The following is a 17,139-nucleotide window of genomic DNA, read 5'->3' as shown; positions in this document are numbered from 1 at the left end:
AAATCAGAGCTAGAGGCTGTGAGCAGTTTAAGAATAGGAAATCAGCAGCTGTCCCTTAAGGAAAATGCCAAAACCCAGCAATGGGAACAGAAGAATAATTACTGAAATCATTAGACAGTTTGAGAACTAAGCCTGAGACTCTTACCAGTTTCTTGGTAAGTAAACAAAAAGTCACTAGGACCCCAGGCTCAGGAAAGAAACAAAAGACGCCAAGCATGGGGGCACATGCCTGTGATTCTACATGGCTGAGGTAGGAGGTGCAAAGTTCAAGCCCGGCAGCAGGCAGCTTACCAAGAACCTGTCTGAAGATAAAAAATAAAAATGGCTGGGGATATAACTGGGTGTGAATGCTCTGGGTTTAGTGAATAAAAAGTTGTCTCTGAAAAAGAATCCAAAGTGAATCCTCACAATGCTTTTCCAGATTTCTTAAAAATACAACTTTAAAGTAATAATAATAAAAATAAAAAACAAAATGAATCGTCAAGTGAAAGCCACCAGAAAATAAAGAGCAAATTTAGACTGACATGAATTCACAACATGGAAATCGCCAGACATAGAGTATAAAATACCAATGTGTCAAAGTCACATGAACTTTGATTACTGATGTCCTAAAAACACGAACAGTAAGAAACTATTAAGATGGATTAGGTAGGTTTAAAAGAATCAAATAGAACTTTTAAAAAAGTAAAAAATTAAAATACATTTTTTTCATTTTTCTAATATTTTTATATCAAATGTTGAACACTTTATACTCTAAATTAAATCAGCATTAAACCATTAAATTACAAACTCTATAAAAAGCCTTTTCTTCAATAAGGAATGTTTTTTCACCAGTTCTACATTCCATTCTTTAAAAACAGTGTGCTAGAACTTAAAATTTCATTTAACCAATGATAAATTCACAAAATGCAAAGATTACTATGAAACAAAATTTAGAAGAAAAATAATGAATGAGACACAAAAGGGAAAAGATACCTCAGAAAGAACTTATATTCATGTCAGTAGTTTTAAAGTCATAATTTGCAGAACATTTAGGTATGATCATGTTGAATTTCTGGTTATACAAGCAATACAGCAGATCAAAACTCTGAAATACCATTTGTAAATAGTTTTAATGTATTGATGTACCAGTACTTCATCATTCAAATTTAATTCTTGATTAATTCTTGTTAATGAGAAATGCTGTATGTGTTCTTTCTTTTAAAAAAAATCAATTCTTTTACCATGCTATGAACAAAAATTAAGTGCTAAGGACATTTTCTATTATTATTATATGCAGGATTATGAGATAGCATTTAAAAATTATTTTCCAATTGATATATTCCATTTAGAATTAAACCTTGGAGAGCTGATGTATGAGACTAAAATAGAACAGAATACCATGAGGAAAATGTCAGGAAAAAATTTTTTTGAAAGTGTGTAACATAGATGACCATATCACTAAATTTTTATTGGATCACTGAACAGAATGGTTTGCACTGTCAATGTTTGAGTGTCTATCCACTTTTTATGCTTATTTTGTAAGCTGAACAACTGTTTCTAAGATGACAACATGTAATGGATCAACTAACAATTTCTTAGTTAATTTTTTGAATTCTGCATTATTCTACCTTTTTTCTATTGTTTTTTCTTTTTTAAATAAATAAAAATAAAACAAAATACATTTAATAGCCGACATATGGAGAAACTGGAGAACTGGAATGTGCGTGTGAAGAATTTGGGCAGCACGCAGCTTGGGGATACAAGGATGGAGAGTGTGAAGGAGGCGGGGTAAAGCGCCATGTGTGTAACTAGGTCTCAGATAGGGACGATGAGGTAATGTCTGATAACTTTTCAGTGACGACAAAGATATGACTCATACATACAGGAAGCATCCTGTAAACCAAGCAGGATAAAGAAAGGGTACCACATTCAGATGAGCTGGCATGAAACTGAACACCAACTCAAATCGCACTGTCAAGGAGGCCAGAGATGTCCTGCGCACAGAAGGACACCATATTGATATTGAGTTTTTAACAGCGGAGGCCATAAATCCACAAGGTAATCAGGTATTTCATTAACTTTAAGATGCTATCAACTCTAAATCAGACCATTATTTCAAATAATACCAACAAAGCAAAATACTGTGCTAATTAAGCTATGACAGACACAATAAAGTCCAGGACATAAGAAGGAGAGGTATGTTGTAAGCAATTGATTTGCACAATGGTATAGCTACAAAATAATGAAAATTTCTAATTTATGAGTTTTTGAAAAACAAATTAGAATGTTTGTCCACAATAGCATAGAAATTAGGAATGTGCTGATAAGAATTACAATGTTCTAAAGTCTCTTACTAAAGAAGGAGTACAGGGCCGGGGATTTAGCTCAGTGGCACAAGCACCTGCCTGGCAAGTGTGAGGTTGTGAGTTTGATTCCCAGTACCCCCTCCAAAAAAGAAGGGGTAATAAAACCAGATAATGTTAGATTCTACTGAGTATGCATTAAAAAAAGTTCAGGAGTGAACAGAAGAAAAATACTATGCAAGATTTCCAAACTAGTTGTCATGATTTATGTCGGTGGCCCTCAGGCCTCATGTGCGTGCATTGTGCATTTATGATAGGTTCACTGTCTAGCCCTTGGATTGATCGTGTCGGGGCTACGCCTACCTAGGGGTGGAGCCAGCATGCAATGTAATGGCTGGAAGAAGGCTCGTCTCTCTGTCTTGCCAGTTTTCCTCCTTGCTGTTTGCAGCCCCCATGAGCTGCAGCCCTGCCACGCTGCCCTGCCTTGGAGCCACCTGAGTATGGACCGAAACTTCCAAAAACTGTAAGAAATAAACCTTTCCTTTCCCAACTTTGGACATCAGGTATTTTGTCTCAGCGATGAGTAAAAAGTAAGGAAGATACATAGGGAGAAACACAAAAGGAAAACGATCAGCTCGTCAGAAAGTGAGAAAAAACACGGGAGAGACAAATGCCACCAAATAATGATAGAATCATGTTTTAGAGGTGGTAAGTACAAATAGAATGAACTTGTCTACAAAAGAAGAAATATCACATAAAACTGCCAAAAGTTTATCTGGCTTCTGAGAACTGAAGCTGAAACAAACACAGAAAGATAGGAGGTAAAAGAACTGAGAAAACATGTACTAACCAAAACAAGGACAGCCCTGGGTATCGCACGAAACAGACTTGACGGCAAAACACATCAACTATAAGGCCGTTGCTGCCTAATACGAAGGGTGCGACTTACCAAGATGACATAACCGTTCTAAACTTTATTGACAATAAAATGCATGAAGAATTAATATAACAAGAGAAACTGATAAGTCTCCCATTACAGTGAAAGAACTCAAAACATCTTTTTAATTATTGATATGAGGGGCAGATAAAAGTTAGTAAACAGATAAAAGATGTGAACACAATTAACAAGCTTGACTTAAGGGTCTCATCCAGAAAACAATGACAAAATAAACCTTAAACACACGTGGAACACTTCAAAAACCAACCGTATCTGGATATAAAACGAGTTTCAAAAAACTCTAATGGGTAATAATAAAAAGTTTACATTTGTATTACTTTTTCAGGGCTGCTGTAAAACATTCAAAAACTTTGTAGCTTTAAAACAACAGAAATTTATTCTTTCCTAGTTCATATTCACTGGAGACCAGAAGTCTAAAAGCCAGTTACTATTATTCTGCCTTAAACTTTTCTCATTTCTGAGACAAAACACCCGACACCTGAAGTGAAAGGAGGAAAGGTTTGTTGCAGCTCGGTCTGCAGAGGTCTGCAGAGGTTTCCGTTCATCGCCGGCTGGCTCTAGGGGAGGGGGGCCTGCCAGAGGGGAATCGGCACACGGCAGGTACAAGGCAGAAGGGCAGCAAAAGCAAAGCAACAGTTGCAAACCTCTTTCTTCTCCTGTTCCATTTGGGTTAGCAGCAGGTGGGTAGTCCTGATGACCCGGGTGAGGGACCCTTCATCCTGCCTGTAACTATGCCAAACTCTCAGCGCGCTGATTCAGTAATCACACACCCTTGATCCCAGCATCACACACTCCAGATCCAGCTGCCTCTGAAAAGCCCCCACCTATGACTGCACAGGGGTGCATCTAGACACAAGCCATACTATATTCCAAAATTAGGCTTTTGGCAGGGTCCTTTATCTCCCCTAATTTTTAGGGGACAATCTGTCCCTTGCCTCCTCCAATTTCTGATGACCACTGGTTTGCTGGCTTGTGGCCACATTACTTGTGCTGCCATGGTCAGAGGCTTCTCTTCTTCAGGTTGTAATCACTGTTTCTTATTAATGATACCTCCCCAGAGTAAGTAACTCATACATATTTGGCAATTTGGGTACACAACTGCACAGTACCTTACATCTTCAGCAAGAAAACCACTGAAGAGCAAAGACCGGACACAACTAACTAGGAACTAGGAATCTGCTCCAAGAAAAATGTTTCTCGGAGGTAAAGGCACTCTAGGTCTGTTGAGAAAACCTTCCTTCAGGATGCTTTTTTGTTTTTAAGCAGGGCCTAGAGCACTTAAGTCACTAATAAATGGTTTAAAGTACCCTACTGCAAGTTATATTCTAGTTCTAAATTGCCTGCATTATGGCCTCCGTTTCAAGCATTAAAAATACTTTCACTCAACACTATTGTTATAGCATTTTTATTAGGACCGATCCCACCAAAAGCTATAGGTTACCAACCTGAGTAGCACCCGTGATAACTCGTGCCGTTACAGAAGCAGCCTGGGTTACATAAGTGAGCAGCGCGGGAGCAGCAGAAACAAAGGCGGCCGGGGGTTCATCTCCTAGTTCTAGGCTTCAGTGGCACTGTAGGAAGCTGCCAGTTTCTGTGCACATTTTAGCCCATTTACCTCTGTAATTCACTCACACCTTACATTAAAATTGAGGAGAAATAATACATACTATAAGAAAGCATATATTTTCGTAGGCTTCACATGTGAGAAGTTAACTTTTTTTTTCACACACCAAAAATTTTTTTTGATGTAGGGTCTTGCTTTTTTGAGCTAGGCTTTTTAAACTTACTTTATAACTTAGGTTGGCCTCAAACTCATGGCAATCCTCTTGCCTCAGCTTCCCAAGTGCTGGGGTTATAGGCATGCACCACTATGTCTAGCTAGCCACAAATACTTTTGTCACTAGCTAATTTTGAGAAAGAGTTCCATATAAATGTACAAACTGATAATATATTTAGAAAACCTTACAGATTTATGCAAATTGCAGCTTGTCTGCCCATAAGTGAATTAATGAATCCCCATTCCCTCAGTGTTAAAAAAAAAAATACCTAAGTCATTACATTTTGTAATATATTTCTGAGAAAATATAACAATCATTAGCATCTTGGACCAGAGGAAAACTGTTGAATTTTACGCCTGTCTCTTGACATTCTGACATGTTATAATTACGTGTCTTTCTACAAAGCTGTTCTTGGTAGTTCTTCTTCTACATCTATTTGATATCAGCATTTATATTACACTTCAAAATTTCTCCAGGTGGCATTAGACGATGTCAGAAATGCTAAGAGCAACTTCTGTTTCTTCCCCATGCCAGGTCTCTACAGAAATGAAAACCACAGGTTCTAGGGACAGGTGGAGCACTTTGCAGGGCAGAAGCATCTGGCCAAGTTTCTCAGCGCAGGTATCAGTGCTTAGTTCTTCTTGTTCTTTTTCAGACCATGAGCTCGTGTAGCCAGGTTTATCCTCATGAGCACTTTAAAGTAAATCCAGGAAGGAAACACTGAGATGAGAAAGGCCTAGGGAAAGAATCGGGGAAGATGTGATAGCCTTCAAGGTGCGGTCGATTAAAGCCTCTGATCTTATGTGTTACTACACAGCTACTTGATTTCAAGCACAATTTCAGAGCTCTTGGGTGTATAGTTCAAAATAAAACATAGGTTCGGTAAGCCTAGACAGCTGGTCAGCATGTACAATAAATTATTCGTGACTCAATGGAACGAAAATCTCGAACTGGAAGGTTTGATTTGGGACTTAGAAATCTACATACCATAAGAGAATGGACCAGGTATCCACAGGTACGAGTCGTCCGGCCTACTGTATTCAGTGCGTACTTCACAAACGTGTCTGGAGAGGGTTTATCCAGAGTTGGCCTTCGGATTTTAGCCAGTTTTGTGGCAACAAAGTATGGCAGGACACTCTAGAAAGATGACACCCCCACCCCCAGACATGCCAGTGATTAGGAAGGTCACAAACTCAGAGTAAACAGCTTGACTGCTGACAGAGTAAACAGAGTAAAGATTTGACTGACTGCTGGTCAGGTAGAAACAGCCTAATGAAACCTGAAGTTTGTATCTTAGAGGAGAGAACAGAAGCAGCTAGCCAAAGCCATCTTGGTACGACACATAGTAGCATCAAACAAATTGGGACTAAGTCAGTTTTATCAAGTAAGCAGAATTTGAGACTAAAAAAAAAAAGTTAAAAATAAGCAGAAATGTAGCTTTTTGAACCTTTAAAAAGAAAATACTCTACTGTGATCCAAACAACAGAGGTTCAAGACAGGACATTCTTCCCCGCCTATGTAGATCATGGTTACAGAGTATGAAATCTTTGTCATTTTACCTTTGTGAAGATATTCATTAGCTCTATAATTTATGGTTACTTAAGCTTGTTTTATCACCATTAGTCCTTTCAAAATAGACATTTCATTTTCTCAGCTCCAGGTTACCACTTTCCTTAGTTTCTAATCATTCTGAGTTTCATAAACTTTGCTATTCATAGAACAGGACCACCTCTTTTTGTTCTGTTTTGAGAAAAGACAGCACAACAATATCAAAACTGAGAAACTAAGACACCTGCTAGGTTGCGTCTTAAAAGGACCTGATAGAGCAGTTTCGCAAATGTTAAGTCCTTCCTGGCTAATTCTTGCTATATTCAGGACGTGAGTCAACACAGAATCTAAGGAAATCCTGTCACAGGTCCCCAGTCGTGATAAAAGAGATTCTTCCTACAATTGTGACACCTCGGGTATGGTAGTTTACCAGTGCATGGACATGTTCTGTGCATCTCACCAGTGTGGAAGGTAAGGGTATGAACTATGATGATGCATGTGTGAAAGAAGGTTTGCTCCAGCACACAGTGCTCAAAACAGAAACCTTCCAAGTAGAAGTCAAATTGAGATCTGCTTCATGCTATGGGTTTCCTTCTTGCTGATGCCTGAAGGAATAGATTTATGACACTTTGGGCTTTTGTGTATATGAGTATACTCTGGTAATTTTGTAGTTTTCCCACTTTCAATTAGTAGTCAAGGATTTTAACCTGCCACCCCTTAACACATAAGCTGAAACTCCAGCCCAGTTCAGAGCCACTGAACTGAGCCACAAGGGTCTGACCATCGTCACCTCTGTCTTTCCCTCTTTTGATCCCTGTAGCCACAAACCCACACTAAGGAAACTAACTTCCCCAAAGCACTTCAATATGTGGGCCAATTTTGGTTACATAACTTCCGGCTTTTCTGAGTTTGTTTATTGGGATGGCCACTATATATTTATCCCTCACTTAATGAACAAAAATTTTTTTGATTAAAAGTCTAATTTTACTTATTTTGCTGCAAGGATATGAGTGCACAGACCAAAGAAATATTTCAGACTGATATTAATATGAAAATGAGTAGGTCAAGTTTATCCATCAAACAAAGCTGAGAAGCGAACGGGACAAAGCAGAATATATATGCATACTCTGATCTCAAATAACAAGGGAACAGAAGTAAATCGTCTCTAGAAGTTTACAGGTTACAAAAGCCTAGATTAAAAAAAAAAAATCCCACATGTAGATTAGAAGCCTGCTACAAGTATTATAATGTTTTGAACTTCTCAAGATAAATATGGTCTGGTAATTATGCCTTTCAATTACAAGTCCTTATTCCTTTCTGCCAGCCTCCCGTCTTCCATCCCATCTGAATAAAAGCCATAAGCTGGGCTAGTTTGATCTTGCAGAAATTGCCATGCCTGACTGAACCACTTGATGGTGCCACAAGCCAATTTATTCCTCCACCCCAACAGTGACGACACTGGAGAATCCCCTGGGTCTGGGTCTGGAGACAAGAGACACAAGCAGGGGCTCCAAGTACAGTTGTCCTTTCCCCAAGCAGGAAATGTAAAGTGTATTTGGAAAGGGAATTTCCTTCTGTCCATCATGGGTTTCCACATGGCCTGGGAGACCAGAGGGATTCAGACATGAAACAGCTTTTGAGCTAAGCCCTAAAGGCGGTGGAGGAGTTTGCTGGGTAAATAAGAACAGGAACAGCAGGAGCTAAGAAGGGGAGACATAACAGAACGTGGTTTTCCGGGAACTGCAGGAAGTTCAGTGTGGCTCAAACACTGGAAACGTGTGAAGCAGTGGTAGGAACGAGGTGAAAAGTAAAGAAACTAAATCCAATCCCTGAGTGGCATCAGATTTTAGAAAAAGAGCTCCATAAAGACATGGGCTTATTCACCACTCATCCTCCACTCTGGGAACAGCACCGGTGCGCATGCAGCAGGAGCACTGTGCGTATTTACTGAAAGAATCAGCAAAACAGCACTCCACCTAGTCAGCAACGAACAGCAGTACTGGGGCCTTCCACTGTCGCCATCAGGAAAATTACACACACCAGGAAGTTGGTAATATGGGCGTTTAAGCCGAAAATTTAGATATTCTCAAGCTTAACTGGGATCATTTATCTAAACCAGGTCAAATGCGTCAGTTTAGCAACTTGCCACAAAGATGTAAAAATATTAAAAGCTATGGAAAAGTAAAGAGGCATCTTCTGTCATCTAGGTACACCCTTAAACGGTTAATTAAAAGCCAAAGAAACAATAATTAATTCTTTTCTCTGCTTATTCAGGAAAACATCATAGGAATCAGGTCAAGAAAACACTCGTCCTTTTGCAGGAAATATTTTGGACAGAACGAATTTTAAAGTTCTTTAAGCTCAACAAGTTGCCATTACCAATAGAAGCCTGACCTTGACAGCTAGAGAGGTAGGCAAATTTTCTGGTTTCCCAATATAGAATCCTGAAGTGAAAATAATTGGTTAGGCCATAAAGGAAAATGCTGTCTGATGCTTTGTCCTTGCTTAGCCTATTAAAAAAGTCCCTGGAGTCAACTTTGTAGCTTTTTTCTTCTCACTCACTGGCCTAGACTGCTTAGGTATCTGTCTTCTCAAACCAGCCGAGAGGGTCTTGGTTCAGAACAAAAAGGCTACTACAACTGAATGCCGTAGGCCAGTGGAAAGAAAGATGTTCAGAGCTGCATGACAAATATTCAAGAACCAAACGCAGAACCTTGGAACGTCGTCCAGTACAGCATTTTTCATATATAGTAACTGTGCACTAAATATACCTTCCTAAATTTAAAAGTGATCAGAAGAATCCGTGACGAGGCTTTCCAGCCTCATACAACTTGGGGTTCTAGAGATGGTGTCTCACCCATCTTTTTTGAGCAGTGTAGCCAGCAGAGATCCTTAGGGCAGAGACTGGGGCTCCTCTGCCAGGCACAGCAGAAAACTGTGCTTTTAAAAACCTTTGTATCACCCTCCCATTTCAGGAGCTGAAGTCCTCCAGAAAATCTGAGTGGTTATACACATGTGTGCTGGTTCTGGAATTTGTAATACTCGACTTGCAGACCATGAAATGAACTTTTCCACAAAAGTCCCCTTGATTATTTTGTGAATAGAAAATGTTAGAAAAAGAATAGTTCTGATGGTACAGAGATCTCTGCTGTGCGGCATAGAAGACACGGCTCCTTGATGATAATACATGGAAGATTTAGCCCTAAGCCCAAAATGAAAGTGTGCAAAATACTGTGCTCTGAACAAAGGAAACTCTTGACAGATTCTGCTAATGAGCCTACAAATGCATCAGTCAAGAACAAAAGGAAAAACTGTGATCATACAAAAAGCATGCACTATTATTATTAATAATTTCATCTTTTTTTTTTTTTTTTACTTTTTAAAATTTTTATCGGTACCAGGGATTGAACTCATGACTGCCTGCCTGCAAGGCAGGCACTTATGCTGCTGAGCTAAATCCCCAGCCCCCATCATCATTATTATTAATAAATTATTTCCTGAGTACATATTAGAACACGCTTTAGCACTAGGAATACAGTTCTGCAGCAAAACAAAGAGCTCCTCCTTTTATAGCGTTCATATTTTAGTAGAGGGACCCAGATCAAAAATGAGTAATAAAAAGTGTGTATATAATACTACAGGCAGTAATGAAAAGGAAGAAACCTAAACCTGGGTAAAGGAATCAGTGGTGGAAGTGGTGGATGATCTGAGAGAAGGGAGAAGCCAGCCAACAGGGACAATGGGGGTGGGGATGTCTTTGAGACTGGGGGGAGCCATGCAGAGGCCGTGGGGCAAGCACACATGTGCTCTGGGTGTTCCAGGAACTACAAGGGGGCCAGACAGGCAGGAGCGAGGGCAAGATCTTGTGGAAGTTTGAAATCCAGACATTGTGGGTCCTAAGAACCATGATTTTATTTACTCTGAAGATGAGAAGCCCCTGGGTAAATTTTATTTTATTTATTTACTTTTTTTTTTTGTACCAGGGATTGAACTCATGACTGCGTGCTTGCAAGGCGGGTGCTTTTGCTGCTGAACTGAATCCCCAGCCCCCATGGGTAAATTTTAAGCACAGGAGGGAAATGCCTCAATTTTGCTACGGTGAGCAGACTGCAGGGGCCTCAGGCTGGGACAGGCGTGGGGAGGCCAGGCAGGCAGGCAGGTGTTGGGCTGTCCTGGGTGAGATAATGGTGGCTCAGGTTAGAGCGGCGGCAGAAAGGCTCAGAGCCCAGATGTGGTTCAGGGCTGAATTTGGCAGGGCTTCCTGACAGGCTGTGTGCAGGATGTGAGACAGGGGCAGCAGGGCATGTGATCAGTGCTGGCTGAAATCAAACCAACGTGCATTCAAATTCCAGCTTCAACACTACTAGCGATGGGGTCTTGCGCAGCACTGAATTCCCATGTAACTGGAGAACACAGCACCTGGTTTACCGTATCAGATGTAACACTGTCAGTTAAAGCACATGAGATATAAGTTCCACCAACTATTTTTAAAACTTTCTAATATTTATATTTTTAAGGGTCAACATGGAAAGAATGTGGCCAAATCTTTCTATCCCATAAAAGGAGTGCAAACACTATTTTCCAGAGACTATGTGACCATCAAGGGAATTCACCTCTGGTGTCTTCTCCTTCAGGACAGTCAGTGGTTTGAGGGGACCTGTGCCTTACAGATCTTGTGGCACAACAGCACTGTCACAGGCTATGAGAAGAGACCTCACCACTGACCAAAAATGGGGAGTCTCCTGGTTGGAGTCTAATGATCCCAGCAGATCTAGTTTTACTCTCGTGAAGCCATTTCTTAAAATTGCTTCACTTGACCAGACACAAGTGTTCCCAGGGAGAACCTTCACTGTATTACTTTATAGTTCTATTTAGCCTCCACTGCACTGCAGGGCCACCCCATCACCTCTTTTTACTATCACGGCAATTAACAAGAAAAAAGGAGGGAGAATTATGGTTTCAATCTTGATAGTTACTTCTCAATACTTAGCTTTCTGGTTTTTTTCAAGCCAAATATCTATTGTTACTTTCAGTGATAATATTTTAACAGTATAAAAACAGTACCTTTCATTTTTAAAAAAAGTTTTAAAATCATTTTTCTTGTTTTCTAAATTTCATCGATGAAACATAAATAATCTATTCTGACTAAAAACCACATTTTAGACTGGATTAACAAAACCATGAACTCTCACCACTGCAGGGAACAAAAGCCCGAAGGGTAGTGATTTAAAGGCTTGCAGCCCAAAGGATTGACACCTGAGGGAAGCTCCAGGTTAAACGTGTATTCTTTCTCTGCAGGGTGGAGAGAGGGCTGGGACAGCATCTCGCTACATAGTTCAGGCCGGCCTTGAACTCACTGTAGCCTAGGCTGGATCTTCCCGCCTCAGTCAGTTAAGTGCTGGGGTACAGGTATGCACCTGGCTGAAATGGTGTATTCTCTCGCAATCTCTTGCTAAGGATGAGAAAATTAAGTTAGTTTTTGGAGGAGTTGAAATCTACAACCACCTTTTCTGTGTTCATGTGGTCTCTACCTGCTTCTCCACTTTTCCCACTGTATGGAGCCAGAAAAGCAAACCGAAGGGGATGTTTGCAGCTGCCAAACTGGCTCCTACTTGGCGGCATCGCCAGGAGTATGGCTTCCAGGTCCAAAGAAGAAAACTGCGTGGTGCAGAGCCACATTTCCAAAAGAAACAGGAAGACTGGTGCAGAATATATTTACTGTTGTTTTTTTTTTTAGATGAGGTCTCTCTATGTATCCCAGGGTGGCCCTGAACTAGGTAGCACAGGCTGGCCTGCAACTCAGTGATCCTCCTGCCTCAGCCTCTTGGGTGCAGTCTTAAGGTGTGCGCCACCAGGCCCAGGCGGCAGCACAGACTGTAAAGCTGTGCTCGCCCAGGTCACACACTCAGGCGAGTAAACTCCCTACATTTCCTGATCCGTGGAACACATGGCCTCCTTTGGTTTCTCCATAGCATCATATTCATGCCTTAGTTTGTTGACTGCCTCTCTCCCACCAAATGTAAATCCAACCACAGCAAGGTTCCAGACGCCTCTTTTGTCATTGTATCCTAGTTCCCAGATGAAACGGTACCCCCTAAATATTTATTTTTCTTTCTTTCTTTTGTGCCAGAAATTGAACTCAGGGCCTCATACTTGCCAGGCAGGTGCTGAACTGCTGAGCTAAATCCCAGGCCTTCTAAATATTTGTTGATTGAAGAAATGTAGAACAGGATAATGTGATGTATTTACTTCTAATTTGGGACTCACTGCTGGTGTAAAGTGATTAAATCCATCTCCCTCTCATTTACCTTTTGTTTCCTTACTGCCTCCCAAATAGCACTTGTGTTTGGTACATGGAACAGGTCACACCACCTTTACTGATCCTTAGTTCCCCATTTGTAAAATGGAACTAAACGAAGGTTCAGTCCAGTGGGAGAGCACAATCGGCTGACGAGGGCATCTAGTTGATGCTTGATAATGCATGTCTCTCCTCTCCTCTTCACACCTACGTGTGGTTCCCCGCCGGCAGTGTTTCTGTGTCACACCACCAAGTGTCTCTAGAAGGCAGGTTTGCCAAGACACCAGTGGATGCGAATTGAGGGGAAGCGGTAACAGGAAGCGGGATCTGCGCACGTTTCACAGTGCGCCCCCAACCCAGACACTTAGTGCAAGGGAGGTACAAGTGACGCAGCAGGAACCGTGGGCGACGGGACAGGGGGGCCACGGTTCACCCCAATGAAGAGCAGCTGGACACTGTCTCCCTTGGAGACTCCTAAGAACATGCCACCCAGAGGTGGTATTTTAGCCAGGAGCATACCCTGGCAAGCATACCTAAATAGCACCCATTAGACATACTCCAAATGAAGGTTTTCCTTTAAAACAAGTGGATAGACTGGGTGTATTGGTGCACACCTGTAATCCCAGTACTATGGAGGCAGAGGCAGGAGGATGGTGAGTTCAAGGCCAGCCCCAGCTACAGAAGACACCGTCTCAAACAAACTAAAACACACCAACCAACCAACCAAACAAACAAAAGAATAGGGGAGCAGTGCTGTCTTCTTCAAAAATGTCAATGTCATCGACAACAAAGAAAGTTTCTAGATATATTCAAAGAAAAGTTAAAAAATAGCATAGACAAAAATACCTGATCCTACACTGAATAGTTTGCTAGAAGATAAAAAACTACTGTAAGAGGTGGGCCTAGACAAGAGTGACAAGGTCAAAATCCTCTGGGAAACTCAGCAAGGCCCTGTCTCAAAAATCAGAGGGGCCAAGGCTGTTAGCTCAGTAGGACAGTGCTTGCCTCGCACAGGTAAGAGCCTGGGTTGGATCCCTATTGCCATGAGAGAAAGGAAAAAAGCAACCACAACCTGGCCATGCTCGTCACTTGTGAGTTTCGCCCTTTGACAGATTTAAGCAACTTTTTAAAAAATCATTTTTAATCATAAGATAATAAAGAGAACAAATAGTCCTTACCAAGAGCACAAACCTTTTAATAAAGTTCACTTACGAATGTGTTATCTTACTCTTTGTTCAAAATCAATAGAATCACCAATAGGACCATGATTCTGCTCCAGGGAATTTATATAACAAGTTGGTGCTGTTCCTTTCTTTCTTTGTTTTTTTTCTTTTGTTAAGAGACAGGAGCTTACTATGTTGCTTAGGCACGGTATCAGCTGTTACTACCATTTATTTGTATTTCCAGGAAATATTTATATAATGGCAAGTGTGAATTCTTAGATGGAATTTTAAGTGCTCTTACAAGAAAGAAGTTGAGGCAGGGCACAGAAACCAGGACACCAGGGTGCCCAGCTATGTTGCCATCAGCCACCCAGAAACAAGGATACAAATCTTTTTTTTCAACACTACTGAACTGGAAAAGACAGAAGGCAACAGGGCTAAGCAGAGATGCAGGGAGAGCACAAAGAAAGGCTCCAAGTGCACCAAGGGGTTAGGGCAGGCCAGCCAGGCAACAGGTGGGACCCAAAGCCTTGAGAAATGGACAGATCCAGGATGCAGGTGCGGAGGACGCTAGGAGCAGGTGCAGTGTAGCCCAGAGAGGATCGGGGTGGGGATGGCAACTGAAAGGTGACCATGAGGCTCCAAGGGCAGAGCACACGGGGCACTTCGAGGGCCACTCTGGCCTGAGCCCAGGGGAGAATAAGGGACAGTGAGAAAGACACAGCCTGTACGGTTCAAATCTAGTGCAAAACTTCAAGGCACCCTGCTGGATGACCACGGAGGAAAGGAAGATCAGCTGGGAAACATATGCAGGATAGGGTTGGCTAATACTCCTAGTCCTCAAAAATTGGAGCCACAAAACACTACCTGTGTTTCAGTGCCAATTGATTAAAAAAATCAATTTTTAATTGTGCTTCACTCAGACCAGATTTTTTTCCCTCTTTGATTAGAATAAATGCAGGGTTCTTTTTGTGTTCTGCCCCTGCACTGATCCATGTTCATGTTATGTATGGCAACTGTCTCCCCCAACATCTATCTTTTTTCATCAAATTTAGTCCAGATTTAAACCTCAAATGATTCCATATGCGGAAAGACAATGACCATTGAGATTACACAACTGAGATCCACTACTAGGGAAAAAGAAAAGTTTACCAAAGTAAACTATTCCAGGAGACAAATACTAATGTGTTATTCCAGTCATTTTCAGTCATGTCAGATTAGTGGGCAGAGAATCTGAAGACAAACAACGCTGAGGGAAGCAGGCTATAACAATGAGGAAGGAGATGGTCCTTTCTATGAATGGGATTTCAGCAGCTGCTCACCCGGGCTCACAAGGCCTAACGCCGCCACGTGGCACTGAAACTCTTGCAGCTTCTGGTCCCTCTTACAGGTCACCCCCAGTGGGTCATTAGGATGCCTGCCAGTCTCATGAGGGTGGAAGAATTATTGAACTAAGAGCTTGATTATAACAGACTCAACAGAAGGAAATGGGTACGTCACAGGGCACATGATGCCTTACCTCCCAGGAATGCTTCCCTGGGTTCCTTGTTACCACAATACCACCTACGCCACAGGCCTCATTACCATTACCATGGTGCCCAGGAACAAAGAGCAAGGGGAGTATGGTAGCTCAGTGCTGAAATCTTGGGTTCTAGAAAATTCTGTCTTTCCCATGCATCCTGTTTATATGGGAAACTGCAAACCAAAATAATGCCAGGTAGCTATGACATCTCAGCATTCCCTGGACAAGAGCTGAGGTGGGAATTTAGAGGACACAGCCTCTTGGTGGGCCCTGGAAGATGAGGAAACGGTCATCCAGCCTTTGCTGCCATTACCATCCTCTCTCAATGGATGATCAAAAAGACTCAGAAGCCATAGCCAGCAAACTCTGAGGCCCTGACTACCCATGGGCAATAAAGACTGAGCTGGGCAGAAGCAGTCAAGCACTTTTCTGGTCCCATCAGGAGCGGACTGCTTAACCTTTTAAAAGTTCAATTTCAGCAACTTTAAAAAAAGATGAAGCTGGGCACGGTGACACACACCTATCATCCCAGCACCCAAGACACTGAGGTAGAAGGATTGCTGTGAGTTCGAGGCCAGCTTAAATAGCAGAGTGAAAGAGCATAGTGTCTCAAAAAGATTTAAAAAAAAAAAAAAATATATATATATATATATATTCATCCATATCACACATTACCTTACGGGATTGTGTGAAATGCAGCAAAATGATACAGACTAAACACTTAGCATTGTGTCTGAAGATTACTCACTCAAATAGCTACAGGGACACCAAGGCTAGAGACAGGCAGATGATGGGACAGACCAGGAAAGTGGTAGCAACTGCAACTTTTAAAAGTGTGCCTAAGCACAGAAATACTGTGAGCAATTATTTTTTTTTTTTGGGTTAAACAACAGCAGATCTCCAATAAACCCTCACAGAAAGTCTTACCTTTGCTTCTTTTATTTTGTATTGGATCTGACAGCATTGAATGTATTAACTACACAGTAAACTCAAAGATCTATATGAAGATTAACTCAAAATGGATCAAAGGTCTAACTAAGAGCTAGAGCCATAAAACTCTACAAAGAAAACGGGGGGAAAAGTCTTTGATACTGTGTTTGGTAAGGATTCTTAGCTATGACAACCAAAATACCAGAGAGCAAAGGAAAAGTAGATAACTTGAGCTATTATTTAAATTAAAAAGATATATCTATATTTGTACATTAAAAAGCACTATCAAGAGAGTGAAAAGGTAACTCATAGAGAGAGTATAAATATAGGTAAATTATATATCTAATAAGGGAGTTCCCGAGTTCAGCTCTCAGCACCAAAACAACAAAATAGCCCACAAAAAACAAAACCAAAAGGACAAACAACAACAAAAAGAAGTCATAGCTAATAACATCCAAATTAATCAAGAACACCTAAAATTCAACTAAAACCCCTACTAAAAATTGGGCAATCGATTTAAACAGAAATTTCTCTAAGGATGATACATAACTGGCCAAGAAGTACCCCAAAAAGGTTCCCCAAGTGGTGCTAACATCAACAGACAAATCAAAATCACAATGAGATACCATTTCACACCCACCTATATATAAACAAAAC

The 17,139-nt window shown here is 41.1% G+C and overlaps 1 protein-coding gene across 3 annotated transcripts in view; it reads right to left on the bottom strand.

The window, feature by feature from the left end:
* Hsd17b12 (hydroxysteroid 17-beta dehydrogenase 12) overlaps nucleotides 1–17,139 on the bottom strand; it is a 158,689-nt gene that overhangs the window by 12,792 nt on the left and 128,758 nt on the right. Inside the window, exons 10-11 of one of the 3 annotated variants that reach the window (XM_003465081.5) lie at nucleotides 6,009–6,158; nucleotides 4,633–5,757 (exon numbers count right to left, since the gene is read on the bottom strand). The exons of 1 other annotated variant lie outside the window; for it this stretch is intronic. In XM_003465081.5, the coding sequence (XP_003465129.1) occupies nucleotides 5,653–5,757; nucleotides 6,009–6,158 (255 nt within the window). In that variant the 3' untranslated portion in view covers nucleotides 4,633–5,652. Of the gene's footprint in view, nucleotides 1–4,632; nucleotides 5,758–6,008; nucleotides 6,159–17,139 lie in introns of those variants that run through there. One more of the 3 variants, XM_063227794.1, reaches the window with a different exon arrangement.

Source organism: Cavia porcellus, unplaced genomic scaffold (assembly GCF_034190915.1).
Source record: "Cavia porcellus strain 051 isolate PalLab524CR breed Dunkin Hartley unplaced genomic scaffold, mCavPor4.1 scaffold_17, whole genome shotgun sequence".
NCBI lineage: Eukaryota > Metazoa > Chordata > Mammalia > Rodentia > Caviidae > Cavia > Cavia porcellus.
The sequence above is the reverse complement of the archived record's forward strand: the minus strand, read 5'-3'. Positions and strand labels throughout refer to the sequence as shown.